The sequence below is a fragment of the Triturus cristatus genome, chromosome 4_2 (assembly GCF_964204655.1).
Source record: "Triturus cristatus chromosome 4_2, aTriCri1.1, whole genome shotgun sequence".
In the NCBI taxonomy this organism is placed as follows: Eukaryota; Metazoa; Chordata; class Amphibia; order Caudata; family Salamandridae; genus Triturus; species Triturus cristatus.
Genome location: NC_140586.1, coordinates 71,189,379 through 71,206,935, shown reverse-complemented (window position 1 = coordinate 71,206,935; position 17,557 = coordinate 71,189,379). Strand labels below are relative to the sequence as shown.

The window sequence follows — 17,557 nt, the reverse complement described above, 5'->3', positions numbered from 1 at the left end:
TACCACAAGAGCATGAAAAGAGTCCTAGGCTTTCTTGAGACAAAAATGTTTTAACTCTTCCAGGAGAGTTCCCTCATGTTTTCATGCACTGACATTTGTTTACCGACAAAGACTTACATTAATATTTAGGAAGAGCAGATAGAATAGTGACTATTCTAGCCAACAACCCGATATTAAATAAACATTTGAAATGTTTGCTGCCAAATGTTTGCAGAAATGTGCCACCCTACAGCCTCCAGATACATTTTAAAAATTGCAAGGCCTTATGAGGTTTTTATGTTTTGGAAAGCCATACCTGCCGAAGCTCACAGAACAGGGAAAAAACAGTGCATGGTTTGGTTAGGCCTACCTTTTGAGAGAAGAACTAGACTGATGTCTATACCGTCATTTTGGTACAAACAATCTTTTTGTAAATAAGAGTCACTAAACGAAGCCTACTCATTGGAATTGTCTCTGGCACTTCAGGCTACACATATATATTACAAAATGTGGGTCAGACCAACTCCGTAGTCTATAAAGTTAACCTGGAAGATCATTTACAGGCAAGTTTGGAAGGGGATCATTAGGCACCTGTCCGATTTTCCTGCTCCAAATATCTGAAAGAGACAATTACTTATAGATTCCTTACCTTAGAATTACCCCCAAGCGTCAGACTGCATCCGGAGAATTTTTTCTTCAGCAGTACCCATGCGTATCAAAAGCTGGTGTCATTTGGCTCTGCGTTCGTCGTTGGGGTAGTGGTCGCTGGGATGACGTCGCGGTAGCTACTTAGACGCCGCCCTCGCCCGCTGACATCAGTTCTTTCTTTTTCCACGCCAGCCAGCGCAGATCCAGAGAGAGCAGTACCTCTAATCACTGTTTGACAGACTTTTAGCCGACTTTTGTCGACATCGTTTTGAGTCTTCGACTCCTGGTGCACGTCAGGGATGCCCGGTTTCAAGGCTTGCGGTTCCTGCTGACGGTTGATCTCGGTGACGGATCCGCACCGTGTGTGCCTGTTCTGTCTGGAACCCGACCACGACTCCAAGTCGTGTTCCGACTGCCGGACCATGAATCCGAAGTCTTTGCAGGAGCGGTCCCAAAAGCTTCTCGAGGCCCGGCAGTCTGCTCCATGCCGCTCGAGGTCCCGGTCACGTGGGAGGTCGAGGGACCGTTTGCTGAGCCACCACCACTATTCCTCCTCCAAGTCTTCGCTCTCCTCAGGTAAGTCGAAGTACAAGAAGAAGTCGAAGAAGCATCGTCGCTCTTAGACTTCTCCCCGTCCGTCGTCGACGCAATTAGGGATGCGGGTGGTGCCCCTCCGGCGGCTCCGCATGCAGAGCCTGCTGGGTCGATTCAGAGTTTCCCTCCCTTCCCAAGACCCAGTGCGACCCCTGCCCAGCCGCAGAGTTTCTACGAAACGATGCATGCCATCTTTGGGCACACCAACTCCGCCGGCGCTCCTTTGGGCCCCGCAGCCTAGGATGGGGGCCCCGGCACTGCAGGGTCACATTGGATCTAGGCCTGGATCCGGATCGGTGCCGGTCGACCTGACCACACCTCCCCCGGCGCCGATTCCACCGGCACCACGTCCGCAGCTGTGCCAGTTGTGTCCTCAGTGGGTGTTGACCCCGGCCTCCACCCCAATGTGGACACGGAGCTGCACTGTTGCACTTGTTCCACCCTGGTTCTTTTAGGCCAGATTGGCAACCAGAGAAGGGTGAGAAGGATTGGGAGGGGTCTGGAGACCCTTTAATTGACCAGTTAGAATATGACCTGGACTGGCGAGAGGAGTTGGAGAATGCCAGTGGACTGGATACTTCCCCAGACCTTGGCATGTTGTCTCCTCCTACTGTGACTACGGAGGAGGGCGCTTCTTTCGCAGTGGTGTTGTGTAGGGTGGCCGAGGCTCTCAACCTCGAGCTACCTACGGTGGCGGTCAGGACTATCATCCTGACGGAGGTACTTCAACCGGCTGAAAGCTCTTCGGAGCCCCTGCTGCCGTTCAATGAAGCCCTCACTGACATACTTTTGTGCATCTGGTCCAGGCCCAACACAGGGGCTTCTGTGGATAGGATGATCTCCTGACGCCACCACCCGGCTCCGGGCGACCCTTCTTTCCTCTCCCAACACCCCTTCCCTGAGAGCTTGGTGTCCCAAGCCTTACGTCCAAAGACGCATTCCCTAACACACCACCTGATAGGCAATCCAAAAAGCTGGACCACCTTGGGAAGAAGATGTTTTCTTCCTCCAGCTTGGGACTGCGGTTGGTAAAAACAGCATGTCTGTTGGGCCGTTACACCCACTCTGTGTGGGACACGGTGGCGCAGGTGCTGCCCCAGTGCCCATAGGAGGCCCAGGCCAAACTCTCCCGTGCAGTTGTCGAGGGGAGAGATGCAGCCAAGTTTACCATTCGCTGTAGACTGGACACCGCCGACTCGCTAGGCAGGACGATTTCAACGTCGGTAACCCTTCGATGCTACACCTGGCTGAGGTCGACTGGTTTTTCAGGGGATGTCCAAGCTACCCTTTTGGAAATGCCCTTCGATGGCCCTCGCCTGTTCGGCGACAAGGCAGACAATGTGCTAGAGCACTTTAAGGACTCTCGAGCTATGGCCAAGTCCTTGGGCCTCTCCACCACCCGCCCTGCGCAGTCTGCTTTTCGCCCTTTTTGTGGCTACGGAAGAGGTGCCCCACCACGTTCTGCCCAGAGCCACAGGCCGGCGCATGCTGTTCAGCCCCTGCGCTGCCGGGGACGTGGGAACGACCGCCGTGGGTCTGTGGACCAGCGAGCCGGCTGGTCCACCACAGCCCACTCTGCAGCAGCCTCCTAACCCTCCTAGTCCGACCGTTCAGGGCTACCAATCGCCAGTGGGCGGCAGGATTCTCCATCACCTCCCCCACTGGCGCACCATCACGTCGGACAGGTGGGTTTTGCAGATAGTCCGAAGAAGCTACTCCCTTCCCTTAGAGACTACCCCTCCATCCTTGCCACCTCCACACCATCATATGTCAGAGGATCACCTGGCCCTTCTCCAACAGGACGTTTCGGCACTCTTGGCCAAGGGAGCCATTGAGCGAGTTCCTGCCCCAGAAGTAGGTTGTAGTTGCTATTCCCACTACTTTCTGGTGCCCAAGAAGGACAAAGGCCTGCGTCCTATCTTGGATCTCAGGAACGTCAACCGCTTCCTCCGGAAGGCGAAGTTCAAAATGTTGATGCTAGCTCAGGTCCTGTCTGTCCTCGACCCTGGAGACTGGATGGTAGCATTGGACTTGCCGGACGCTTACTTTAACATTCCTGTCCTGCCGGCCCACCCGCGTTACCTGCGGTTCACAGTAGGCCACAAGCACTTTCAGTTTGCCGTGCTCACCTTTGGCCTTACCAGCGCCCCTCGGGTGTTCACGAAAGTGATGGCGGTGGTCGCAGCTCATCTGTGCAGATCAGGGGTTCCATTCTTCCCCTATCTCGACGACTGGCTGTTGAAGGCGGGCTCGACCCAGGCTGTCGTCTTCGACCTCCAGACTACGGCAGACCTCCTGCACTCGCTGGGGTTCACTTTGAACGTACCGAAGTCACACCTGACTCCCTCTCAGAAGCTCCTTCTCATCGGAGCGGTTCTGGAAACTACGCAGTTTTGGGTTTATCCTCCCGAGCAGCGAGTCCGGGATATTCAGGCTATGATTCCGATCTTTCAACCTTTATCTCGGGTGTCGGTCAGAGTGACCCTGAGGCTGCTGGGCCTCATGGCCTCCTGCATCCTGCTGGTATATCATGCCAGGTGGCATATGCGGGCTCTGCAGTGGGACCTGAAGTTCCAGTGGTTACAGCATCAGGGGAATCTGTCCGATTGCGTTCAGATCTCGGAGGGCACTGCACGACAATTGCAGTGGTGGCTAACGAACCAGGATTGGGTCAATGGCAGAGCCCTCTCCCTTCCGCCACCAGAGTACACAGTGATGACGGATGCATCATTTCTAGGATGGGGCGACCACATGGGAGAGGTGGAGATCAGAGGCCTCTGGTCTCCGGCGGAGTCAAGGCTCCACATCAACCTTCTGGAGCTCTGGGCGATCCGTCTTGCACTGAAAGCATTCCTTCCTTCTGTCCGAGGAAGAGTAGTTCAGGTGTTTATGGACACCACCACCACCATGTGGTACTGCAACAAACAGGGCTGGTGGGTTCATGGACTCTATGTCAAGAGGCTCTCCGTCCCTGGACATGGCTGGAACATAAGGGCATATCCCTGGTGGTTCAACACCTGGCAGGTTCACTGAACGCCAGGGCGGACAAACTCAGCCGCAGGTGCATGATGGATCACGAATGGCGTCTTCACTCGGAGGTGGTGCAAGGTCTCTTTCGGCAGTGGGGAGAGCCTTGGTCAGATCTATTTACCACCAAAGAGCAATGTCAGCAATTCTGCGCGTTGGAATTTCCAAAGCGGCAATTGCTAGCTGACTCTTTTTGTTGCGAGTGGGGTTGCGGTCTTCTATACGCCTTTCCGACGATACCACTTCTGCCCAGAGTGCTGAATAAGATCAAGCGCGAACTGGCCCAAGTCATTCTTGTGGCTCCGGATTGGGCACGAAGAGCCGGTATCCCGAGCTGTTACACATGGCCATTAATCCTCCGATCTAACTGCCTCTTCTGGAGGATCTTCTGTCGCAGCAGCTGGGGACGGTCCTCCACCCGAACCTGTCCAGCCTCCACCTCCTTGCGTGGAGATTGAGAGGTGACTACTGACAGCCTTCGACCTTCCTCCCAAAGTCTGTGATGTTATCTTGGCAGCAAAGGCGTCCCTCCGGTATACGCCTGCAGATGGAACAAATTTGTGGCATGGAGCGCAGCAAAGACTGTGGATCCCCTTCCTGCCCCTATTTCTGAGGTTCTCTTGTTCCTCCTTTCCCATCCGGGACTTCCTGGTGTGATCTTGATTCGCAGACCCACCTGCGGGGTTGGTATTGCTGGGGTATATTTTCTAAGGTAAGGAATCTATAACTAAACGTGTTTCTTTCAGATGAACAAGTTACTTACCTTCGGTAACATTATATCTGTAAGAAACATTAGTTAGTTATAGATCCCTTACCGCCCCACCCATCCTCCCCGTTCTGTGAACTAATTTCTAGGGTTAAGGATATCCTTTCAGGCCCCTAGTTTTGTGCACCAGTGGTCAGTGTCGCATGCCTCTGCGTTTCTGGTGCGGAAAGTCGGGTACAGAAATGATGTCAGCACGCGAGGGCGGCGTCTAAGTAGCTGTTGCGACGTAGTCCCGGCGACCACGACGCCAATGACGGATGCGGAGCAGACCGATGACACCTTCCGACGTGCAGAGGTACTGCAGACGAAAAAAGCTTCCCGGATCCAGTCTGATGCCTGGGGGTAATTCTAAGGTAAGGAATCTATAACTAAGTAATGTTTCTTACAGATATATCATTACCGAAGGTAAGTAACTTGTTCATTGATATTTTTCTAAATTAGATACAACCTACCTATCTTCTTGTTTACTGTTTTTTATTTTTGATATGATGCTTTTCCTGTTCTTTCTTATTAATTACAAGTTGATTTAGATAAAATAAAACAGTTAAAAAACATAACATGTATCATTTCTTTTCTTCTAGGACAAGAACTCAAGATGTCATACAGGTAAGTTCTCTAACAGTATTTAAATTTTTAGTATACAGTTCTTTTTTTCTTTAAAATAAAAGTTATTTGTAGTTTTAGTGCTTGGTAGCCTTTCTACTAGTAGATTTTCGCACTAAGCTCTTGAATGATCCTTTCCTTCAATGACTTTTGGCTGCCAGGAGATTCTTCGTTTTTGTTTCTCCCTTTCTGAGTCCGTTGTCAAGGACGGAGCATTATCTTCAGGGAACACCCACAGACTCGTATTTCAGTCAGAGTGCGCCGACTCAGGATTACGAACGCTTGGGACTGTTTTGCTCCGGTCGCACACTCAAGATGCCGATACCAGGGGGAATACCTGTACCCGATGGGCAACTGGTAAGTTGTAGGGATACCGGACGCTGACTACATGATGCGAAAAGGGGAGTTGAACTCCAAATTCATGAGCGACACAAGACAAGATACGCCTTCGGCAGTTACTTCAGTGAAGTGCGCATTCCTGAGGTGGCGCACACTTCATCAAGATTCTAAACAGCTCGTGGAGAGTAAACTAGACCGCGGCCTGAGTTGAGAGGTCGGCGGCCATCTTAGAATTCCTCTTATGCCATAACTTGTTCCAGCTGAGACTTTTACCTTGACCATCTCTCTTCTTGTTGAACCTTTTGACCAGCATTGTGCAGATAGTTTTTGTTAAGCGTTCTGGAGGTCTGACACCACCAGAGCGTTTTCCAGTCCAGTTCCAAACTTTATAGTACAACCGTTATTAAATAATAGAGAGTTGCCCTGATACTGAGGATGCAGGATGAAAAGCTGCTAAAGGATGCTCCAGTTATGGTGTGGTCAACGGGGCTGCCTTTGTGGTGATTCCTTGGTCCACAGGTCTTGTAGGGGTGACGTCCAGCACAGAGGTTGCGGTATCTCAAAGTCCTCTATGAGACCTAGGAAGGCCAGCTGCCCCTTGGCTGCCTGTTTGCACACAACCCGGTACTTGCAAAATGCTTTAGGGGAGGCTAGTGCCCTTCCTGGGTGACCAATCCAGACTTTGACAAGACTCCTGGGTCCATCGTACATGGGTGCAACTTATGGCTGTTGAGGATCGGTGTCTTGGGGCACCCAGCGACAGCTAGCAGCAAATCTTCAGCTGTAGCTATCAACATGCTGGAGTAGGCTACTTGGCAAGGCTGGCTCTAGGGCAGTGCGACCGGTGCCACCACACTGGGTGCTGACTTAGGAAGGGGTGGGGGCTTTTTCTCAAATATATGATGGAATTAAAAGCACCAACTGCAGCGTTCCTTGTCTCTAACAATTTTCTGGCAACAATAAATGTCAAGATGACTCTGGTGATTAATGGAGCTGCTGGAGAGAGATTGAGTTTTACTTAGTGGACAATTCGACTCATCATAAGGTAGCACAGAGGTTTTATGCTGCAAAGCACATGTACCATGCAGATCACAATGTGCATACAACGTAAGTAGTTCAGTGGGTTACTGTCTTTATCAGAGAGATCTTTTGTTATTTGCAATTTATAAGTTAAAATACTAATAAAGAACAGTGAGCTATTACTTTTCATCAACGAATTGCATTCAGAAATGCACGTGAGAGGGCGTGGTTTTGGAGACTGGAGGGGCATTGTTAAAGGGTGGTAGAGAGGGAATCCCTGGAGAAGGAGGTCTTTGAGGGGCGGCAACAAGCATTGGCACACCGGGTGCCACCACCACTAAAGCTTGCCCTGCTACTTGGGCTATGCTGCCCCTGGTGCGGGTTCTAGGGGGTCAGTCCACGGTTTCTTTGAGTTGCTCCTTTGGTCATGGCACTACTTTTCACCGAGGCAGGAGCCACAGGCAGAGTCCTCTCCAGCCCGATGTACAGCATGTGCAGTCCAGCAAACGGTGCAGCCTCTTTTTGTGCAGTTCAGGGGGCAGCAGGACAGTCCTTCTTCGGTCCTTTTTAGGTTTCGCCTGACCCAGCGCATGCGCTGGTCTGGCGAGACTTTTAGTAAGGGCTTCAAAAATGCTACCATGGCCGACCTACAGCTTGCGTGCATGTGCGCGGGCGCGCGCTCACGAGCAGAGGCGCCATATGGCTTTCCTCGTCATGCTCATTAAGCGCATCGCTCGCCGCGCTTGATCGCGATCACTTTCATTTTCGCGACCGAGCACACACTGAACGGATCATATGACTAGTCACATAATCACACCCTCCATTGCATTTAATCCCACCAACTACGGCGTCTTACTTAGCCTCCTGGTCGCAGCAGACACCTCCCTAATTCACAGTAAGCCATGCACAACACTATCGGGGTGCCCTAATGTGTCCTTCCTTCTTCCGCAGGCCACCGCACCGTTTAATTACCAGCATTGCTGGTTTTCATCTGTGGACACGCAGCCATGGTCTGCCAATTTATTTAGATTATTCTTGTGCCCCACCGCACGGTAAGTGCTGGTTTTTCACCATTGTGGGTTTGACCACCTCCTTGTTGCACTGCTCCACTGGGCCATTTATCTTCTTCTTCACAGGCTTCTCACTTCCAAATTCCCTCTAATGCTGCCTTATTAAAATTCACCAGTTGACACCCTAACACGGTCTACCATAGGATTGCTTTTCATTGTGCTCTCTGCACGGTAAGCCTTGCTCCTTCACTCCTCACTGTTTAGGCACCCTCCTCGGGCTTTCGCCCTCACGCCTGTCCTAAATCTGCCTACAGTTTAATAATACCTACGCTCCTGGAGGCTCTGTATTTATGTATTACGAGAAGAGTCCGTATGAGCTTTTCTATTTGATCACGGTAAGCCTTTCATCCCAGCACCTCCTCACTTGTTCCATTCCACATGCTACACTGTATTTACATCTGTCTCGTATTTACCTAGGCTTCCACAAGCACCGATCCCCTGACGGCGTTTCCAAATTCTCTGGGAACTATAAGCCTCATCCTGGCCTCAACTTCTTAATCACTTGGTAAGTCTTACTTATCCAGCCCCCACATTAGACGGCAAATTTCGCACTCGTCCTCTAAAGCATCACGCCTTCTGCCTTCCTTCACTCGCCGTTATTTTCACGGTCCTTGCCTAATTAATGTTTCAGGTACTTACTGCACTTTCACATTTACCAAAACATCATCTCCACTTTTCGACTGATTAACTCTCCCTTCCTTTACGGTCCTCATTTAGTATACTTCACCACTGGTTCACCAGATACAGCTAGCACTATGTTGTTAGGATGTTTTTCAGCCCTTTTATTTCAATGTTAAAGATCAGCCATGGATCATTACGACAGTTCCAGAGCACATTTTAAATTCCTTTCTGTTTATATTTGGTATTCTAGGTATTTACTGATACGAGACAAAAATACTTCCAATGGATGATGTTCCTGCTTGCTTTTTGTATGGTCCAGGGCATTAGAATACTGGTCATGCTCGGAGGGGGGGGGGGGGGCAGCCACATGGTAGCCTTAGATGAGAATGACGCAGTTTTAGGGTGACTAGCTGGCAAAGAGACAGATTTTGGGGAGTGATTACAGTTCTCCTTACATGACAGAATTAAGGGCAAGGTCAGTATTAGGGGCATATCTGAAGAAGCTACGCGGTTTATAAATAGACAGCGGACACAAGAACAAATCAAAATGAGTTTATATTGTTTTGATCAAAGATTCACATGTAGCTGGGATTATCCTTAGGATAGAACTGGAGGGAAAGCAAAATGAATGGAGTGAGGTGTCAAGTTTTGCTAATTTATAATCTTGTAGATAGTCGACTTGCTGTTCGTACACTAGCAATGCCCCTGGTTCAACAGCATGTTAATGAACACGCATCAGCCCAACTTCTTTCCTTGGTTTTTGTGGTGTCTGGTAGGGAGGGATAACTTTTCTCGCACATGTGGACTTTTTTGGGGAGGTGAGTTCTTTCAGTCGTTTAACAGATTGCATTTTTTGTGTCTTTTTTTAGGTCTGTCATTAGCCAGGGCCTTTTAATTTTCCCAATTATTTTTGTATAAAATACCTACTTACAGTACCTATATGTGTGCTGCATGGCTAACCACTTATATGGTCCCAAAGGCGAGACCTATTGGCTATGCCAATGCTTGTTCTAGTTCCAATGTGATCTGAGGTGGAGGCTGCTATAGGTGCCATATTTGATGCCAGAAATTGCCCGGGGGTATGATGCGATCCCTAGGTAATGGGCTACCAAATTACTTCCCTCTTGGTGATGACTTTCTGGCTATGTGTGGCATCTAGCAATCCCAGTGTGCACTATTCTGACCCCTCTCAAGATGTTGGGACCCTTCCTCGGATGTCAAGAGATTGGTAGTTCACACTAGAGGTATGGCTACCTGAGGGCTCCATGCCCACAGGAAAACCAATTTTGGCACTGGGTTTCCCTCTCTGTCCTTGGCTCCAACCTGTCTGCCTGAGAAAAAGGATAGCCCCTCAGGAGTGTGAATGCCATCTGCTCCCCACAGGTGGCTTCGCCTTTGATGCTCGCTTTTAGGCTAACAGCCTGAGTGGCTTCCTGTGAAGGGGAGGTAACACCTCTCCCTGTAGCAGGCTTCTATTGTTCTTAAGCCTGAGAGCCTTTCACATGGCTCCGTAGGCAGGCAGAATGCTGCTTGTTGACAAGGGCCCATGTGAGGCCACTGAACAACTGGGTCACAGAGTGGCAACTTTATAAAAATTGTATTTCTTTAATAGTGGCATTAAATGTGTCCTGGCCATCAGGTCAGATTGAATACCACGATTAATTTGACAGATTTAATACTCAGCTAGGTAGTCCCATTCGTAAGTTAGCCAGGCTGAGGGGTCAGCCAGTAACCCTGTGTTAGTCAATGGGTCTACTAGCCTTTCCACAACAAAATGACAATTTAGAAGTGTTGCTGTTAAGACATATATAAAAATACATGTTCTACCTAATAATATACAGCTCCCTGCATTAGGGCTCCATAGGCCTTTCGTAGGGGATACTTACATATATTGTTAAGGGAAGTGGGGGCTTTGCCATTGGGTTAAATAGCAAAGTCGAACTAGCAGTGTTACCACTGCTCTTTCAGTCTGCAGAGGCAGGCTTGGAGCCATTTTGTACTTTGTCACACACAGGGTGGCACAAACAGTGCTGCTGCCCTGGTTGGACACTCTGCCTTACATGCCCTAGGTACCCTGGGTACCATATACTAGGGACTTACAAGTAAGTCAGTCCTTGCCAATTGGCGATAGCCAATTCGACATATACTTTCTAATGAGTTAGAAGACTGGTACCGAGGTCTGGTTAGCAGGCCTCGGTGCACTCTCAGAGTCGATAAACCAGCAGCATCAGTCCAAAATTGTTGGGGTGAACATGCAGAAAGTGGCCATTCCTTACAATATTAATAAAAGATTCCTAGTACATACAGGGGCTTTCAGTCAATCTTCTTTATCAATTGGTCTGCTCAAGTGTCATTCACATTTGCTTCTACCCATCAAAGCAATTCAATTCAAAATGTGCTTTATTCGAGATTTACTCATAAAAGCAGACATACAAACATATAATAAAAAAACAATTAAATCTAAGATGTCATATTGATAAATGCACAATTCATAAAAAGATACAAATTATTTACGAGACAAAGTTGAAATTAATCGCAAAGATAAAATTCATGATTATAGGTACTGCAATTATGTACATTTTATATATTCTTTGTGCTAGTGAAAGAGCTACTTAGACATACATTTCACAGGTGTAAAGTTCATATATGTAGTTAGTGCAATTAAATATAATTTTATAAAAACGTTATTCTAAAAAGAATCATTTAAAAATAGTTTTTTCCAGATGACATGATAAAATACACTAAACAGAGAATAGACTATACTCTAGCAGTCTCTGTTCAACTAGGCAGAGAGTAATCACCGGACTAGCAATCTCTGCCTAATTGTCCATGCCCACCCCAAATACTTGGCGGTGGCGATTATAATCCAAGTTAAGGTAGTCGATCTTACTATGCGCAAAGCCACCATACTACTCTTGGTGCCCAGATTCCTGCACATAGGTGCCAACCATGCACGCCTTGGACTAGAGTATAGTTTACAGGAAAACAAAAAGTGACCAAGTGTTTCAATACCTTCCCCACAAGCTGGGCATGTAGCAGGGCCACCTTCCCTCCATTTAGATGTTAGGTAACGAAGAGGAAGAGAGCCCGCCCTCAATTGAAAAAGCAATTTCCTATCCAAAGGTTTGGATATATAATCCCAGTACAGTTCATACATGGGGTACAATTTGACCTCGAGAAAACTAGCAGTCATGGCCCCACAATTGATACTGAGGAGACTTTTGTTAGCGACATTATCCCCAAAAATATTTTTTAGGGTTGCCTTACTCGGGAATGATGCCCCTGCTGGATCAGACCAGAGTGCATTCAGACTTAGTTCAAGGAGTATTGGTTTTAATAATTTGAACCATCTGATTTTGTTAAAGCAATCTGCCCTGACGACGTCAGTGAACCCGGATGCATAATGTATGAGCTCAGGAGTGGTCCATAACCTACGCCAGTATAGAATTGGTCGTAGTTTGGCCATTTCTGAGATTTTCTTCCTTCCAAGCTCATATCTCAGAGGCAATAACGGACTACTCTGAGGTGTACCTGTTAGATTCCTAAAGAATTTATTCTCTGAGGCTTGCAACTCCTGTAGGTTATCATGCCCCCATAACTCAGCCCCATATAGTGCCGACCCAATTGCTTTTGCCTCGTATATGATCAGGGGTGGTTTGATCGGTTTAGTTAATGATTTCCTGTGCTCCTTTAAGATGGTTCCAGCCAATTGCTTGTGCCTCAAAGTTGCAATGTGTAGGTGCTGGTTCCACCTATTGTCATTAGAAATAAGGATTCCCAGGTATGTGAAAGATGATACGACCTCAAGGGTTCGTCCACTCATGGTAATATTAGATTTAAAATTACGATACGGATTAAAAACCATGAGTTTCGTTTTAGACGCATTCACCTCGAGACCGTGATCCCCACAAAACTTATCAAAAATATCCAATGCTTTTTGCAATCCACTTGGAGTTTTAGATAAAATTAACGTGTCATCGGCAAACATTAAAATCGGAACTTTTACACCTGCAAGAGAAGGAGCGTCAACTGCCTGTGATTGAATACAGGAGACTATGCCATTAATAAAAAGTGTGAACAAGGTAGGTGCCATAGAGCACCCCTGCCGAACCCCACGCTCAACAGGAAATTCGGCAGTGTCTTTACCGTATCCACCCCATTGAATTTTAGCATAGGTACCTTCATGTAGTCTCATAATCATTGTCAGCAGGACTCCTGGGACCCCCAAGGCCGCAAGTACTTCCCACAGTTTCGTCCTGGGAACCAGGTCGAAGGCAGCCCTCAGGTCGACAAAAGCCGCGTAAAGACTGCCCCCGCCTAGCACCACAGTCCTCCACTGAATCAGCTGGAACCGAAAAACTTGGTCCACAGTACTAGTGGCCTTACGAAACCCAGCCTGAAATGGCGATAGAATATTGAATTCTTCCGCCCAATCGAGCAATCGATTAACAATCACTCGCCCAACAATTTTTTGCACAGTGTCGATCAGGCTGATCGGGCGGTAATTACAGGGCTGTGAACGGTCACCCTTTTTGTACACAGGGATGATAACAGCACCCCGCCATGAAGCCGGGATAGCTGCTCCCCTCGCAATGTGGTTTGTTAGTAAGTGAATATATTTACACCACCTATCAGTGTCGTTTAAAAAAACGTCCGCTGGGACTCCGTCAATGCCAGGAGCACGTCCTCTGTGTACAGTTTTGAGGGCCGACAGGATTTCGCCCATCGTAAAAAGATTGTCCTCAGGAATTGTATAGATAGGGCTAATGTTGTTTACAATCTGAGCCCGGTTAGCATATTGATCACTAAAAAAGTTTACCCAGGCTTCCTGCGGGACATGATTATTGCAAGCCTCTTCAGGCCTTTCATGCCCCCATTTTACAATATGCCAAAATAATCTAGAATCTTTTCGTCCGCTAGCACACTTCAGCTTTTCCCAATGGGCTTCATCCCAATCTTTTTTTGCATTAGCAATGCAAGTTTTATATGACTTTCTTGCAGAGCGGATGGCCCCCAAGTTTTTGCTCTTAATTGCAGCACCCAAGGAGTTTCGTGCCGCCTTACAAGCATGATTATACCATTTAGCCACTCTGTAAACGCGAGTCGCCTTGGGGTTTACTGGTTTAAGAAAATAATGTTTGATTTCTTGGAAAAGGGACTCATGAACTTCAATGATGTTAACTTGTAGTAATCCCTGCTTCGCCCTCTAGGGCCATAATGGCCTTATCAGTTGCAGCTCCTATATTCTCGATAGCTTGCTGGTCTGTCCTAACACTAGTCCATCTTAGCCTACGCATATCATTTGTTGGCACAATGGACGGGGGAAGGCAAACATCAAGAGTAATAGAGGCGTTAGATTCAGACAGCCACCATTTATGGGTGACACATAACGGATTGTGGTCACTCTCTAGCATTTCTGTCACGACCATATCTCTAACAGTGGGCCAGAGAGAAAAACTACAAATAATATAATCAATGCGACTTTTGCTTCTTCTGTTGTCAAAAGTCGTAGCTGGTACCCTGTCTGATTTTGTCCTCCCATTTAAAGCTCTTAGTCCTTGTTCAAGGCACATTGCGTTCAAACCCAAAATATCCTCTGTCCAACGGGTTACTGGGATGGTATCTAATGGGGGGATATCCCATTGTTTGTCTTCCTCTGCACCTAAAAAGGCTTCGCCTGTGTCAAGAGGTTCAAACGTGCGGTTTAAATCCCCAGCAATTATTATGTGTTTACCACCTGAATGTGTCTCGAGGAGATTATACAGGGCAAGAAGAACCACAGATTTTCCTACATTTCCACCTCTGACATAAATATTATAAATATCGATGGATAAGGATAAATCACTCATAAGTCTGATGAGCTGGATATCTTTCTGCCCGGTTTCTATGTTTTTTACAACGGCCTTTAAAGATTGTTTGATCCATATTGTGAGGCCCCCCATCGGACGCCCTTTAGGGCCCTTAGAAGCTGGAACATAAAAATGTAAGTACCCCAGAGCGAAAACAGGGTCACAAGCCCATGTTTCCTGAAAGATGCAAACATCAAAATTACTAATAAAATTAAACCAGTCACCGCAACCCAGCTTTGAGCCTAGCCCAGCCACATTCCAAGATAATAAGTTTCCAGAATCATGTGCCTTTACAGGGTTGGGGCTAAGAGTACGTGCACTCATCGCATTATCATTTGTACCATTATGCATTACATTATCAGGTATTAAACCAGCTATGGCCTCCAAAGTATCAGGCTCAGGGCAGGAACCTTCTCGTTGTCCCAACTCAACAGTGTAGAGTGAATCAGATAAACAGAGGGATGATTGTCAATCACAATCATTCAGGTTTGACAGAGCAGAAAACCTGTTTTCCACACATAGACCCCATTCACGAAATCTAACATCATTACAACTCCTGTTGGTCACAACATTCCATTTAGTTCTTAGAATATTAGGGTTCATGCCTCTTCCTTTCCGAGAATAAAAAAAGTCCAGGGTCAATGGTACAATTGAAGTTGACCTTCGCTGTGGAGGCAAGATGTTAGGTAAAATGTTAGACAAAACCTCAGGACCAGTGAAGGTTAAAATAACACAGTCCCCTTTGAACCTTTTGATGCTGTTACCAATCCATTCAACTCTTCTAGCATTAGCAAGTTCATCAGCTAATTGTTGCTTCCCCCAAGGTGTTATTATCATGTTGTTAGTAAGCCATGATAAGGATTTGTTTAATAGAGAAGGGGCAGATTCGACCTCCCCAGAAACCAAAGGGGGTACATTTGCAAGAACAAGAACTAATGGAGAGGCTTCAACTACAAGCTCGGAAGTCCCTTTCCCCATATTAAAATCGTTAGTGGAAGCGACCGGGGGTGGATCAGCAAAGGCACCACTAGATACATTAGACAGTGGTGCAGTGTTAGAGGCAGATCCACTGTTCTCAGCAAGAATTGTTTTGCTTATTGCTGGCTTTTCAACAACTTCAGTAGTATTCCTTTCCTTCGCCAAAGTTTTCTCTAATAAACCACCTAGCCTATTGACCTCAGCGGTTAATTTGTCAATTTTACTAACCAGGGGTTTGACTATACCTTTGATTTTAGTATCCATCATACTCCATAGTTTAGTAAATTGAGCGTTAGAAAGGGTAACATGGGCTTCGCTGGACAGATCAACCTCCTCTTCCTCATCCACTGATGTTGATATTCTCCTCGAAGGGGTTGCAATTTTATTTTTGCCTGATCTTAAACCCCCTCTTTTCTGAGTAACCTTGCTTTTACCCCTAGTGACCCTTGGAGCTGGTACAGGGATAGTAGAAGGAGGGGACTCGATGTTAGTAGATATCACTGACACCCCTTCACTATCACTATTGGCTTCTTTGTGAGCGACTACACCACTAGGCAGGATGGGGTCAGTATCAAATAGAGGGGCTTGACCCACACAGGATTCGCTACTATTGTGTAAAACCAAAGAATCCCCATACTCGTTCTCGACCATGTGGGATTGGTTAGGTGAATCCAATCCCAATGAAGATCTCCTGTCATTGTTGATTTTAGCCACAACTTGGATCAAATAATTGTCTAAGGTATTATTTGCTGGGGTTTGTTTTTTCCCAGGCATGAGTGAGACCAATAAAATGACTACAATAATCAATACGCGATAAGGCACAATATACAGAGAAGCGTAATAATTACCCTATGTAGGCAACACAGCACCGTGTGTACACAGATAGTACAGAGGTAATTTCAGGCAGAGTCCCTGGCCCAACCCAACCTTGTCGACCTCGGACGGCCTCAGACGGCCCACCCTTTGCCCGGGCTTAGCCCGGCGTCGCCCGCGCGCGTCCCGCGGCGCGGGGGATGACCGCAAAGATATACGCCCCCAGGCGTTGGCGTTGTTAGCGTTGGCGGGCTTCCGCCGCAAAGGAGCTTGGGGAGTGTAGTTTTCCCTCACCCCTGCACTCTGCGGCCGTTAGGTGAATTACTGGATGCGGCGGCGGCAGGGAGGAGATGCAATCCCCCGGTTCGTCGCTGGAGCTGAGCTGGACAGGTGAGGCTCTCAGGAGACGCTGCTAAGGCTGGCGCGGACCCATCAAAGCATACAGCAAGGGTCAATGGGCCAGCCTACTGTATCCATAGCCTTTATAGGACTGTGAGTGACTACTTTTTGCCTGATCCTATGTTTACAGCTGCCCTGAAAAGAAGTACCAGGGCTGGCATGCCACTCTTCAACGTGTTGGCCAAGCATTTATTTTTACACTTTTTAAGTGTTAGTAAAAAAAAACCGTCAAAGATTAGGCACGTTTGTTTTTTGTGAACACTCGGACCATTTCTGCTCCAAAGCAGTAGTGTAATCTGGAGTGAAACCTGTTACTCCTGGCAAGATCAGTTTGTCTCCCAACATGCATTGCTCATGTTTGATCCAATATCACTTAAAACGAGGGAACACTGACACCGCACTGCGCATCTCCCCATCTGTTCCTTTAAGTCAGTCCCTGGCCCAGGCAGACGGCCCCCAAACTTTCAGCAGCTGTGCCAGGTCACCCATGTCCCATCTAGTGATCCAGGCGGGGGGCGGCACAGAAGCTGCAGCCCAGCAGAGAGGACATAACTCTCCTCGGCCATCCCCTTCGGCGTTTTCGTGCTCTATGATCCTTCACGCGCACCGTAACGGGGACAGACATATGTCATTGAGAGGGAATATCGTGTGCAGTGCGGACTTTCAAATCACACGCTGCTACTATGTGCATTTTGTATCTTACTCCATTCCTTGTTTTCATTCATAGGAGAAGCACGAACCATGTGGCTGAAAAACATGCAATGTTGCAAAAATAATTGTGCTACTGCTTCGAAGTTTACATTTTCGCATGCACATAAAGTAGTTCATATCAGCAGAATTAATTGCCTCTC

At 47.6% G+C, this 17,557-nt stretch overlaps 1 protein-coding gene across 4 annotated transcripts in view; it reads left to right on the top strand.

Moving 5' to 3' along the window:
• ZNF653 (zinc finger protein 653) overlaps positions 1-17,557 on the top strand; it is a 480,092-nt gene that overhangs the window by 383,306 nt on the left and 79,229 nt on the right. For 2 of the 4 annotated variants that reach the window (XM_085600569.1, XM_085600567.1), the window contains exons 9-10: positions 5,596-5,620; positions 5,779-5,974. In XM_085600569.1, coding sequence (XP_085456695.1) covers positions 5,596-5,620; positions 5,779-5,974 — 221 coding nt within the window. The remainder of the gene's footprint in view (positions 1-5,595; positions 5,621-5,778; positions 5,975-17,557) is intronic. The other 2 variants (XR_014960481.1, XM_085600570.1) reach the window with 1 other exon arrangement.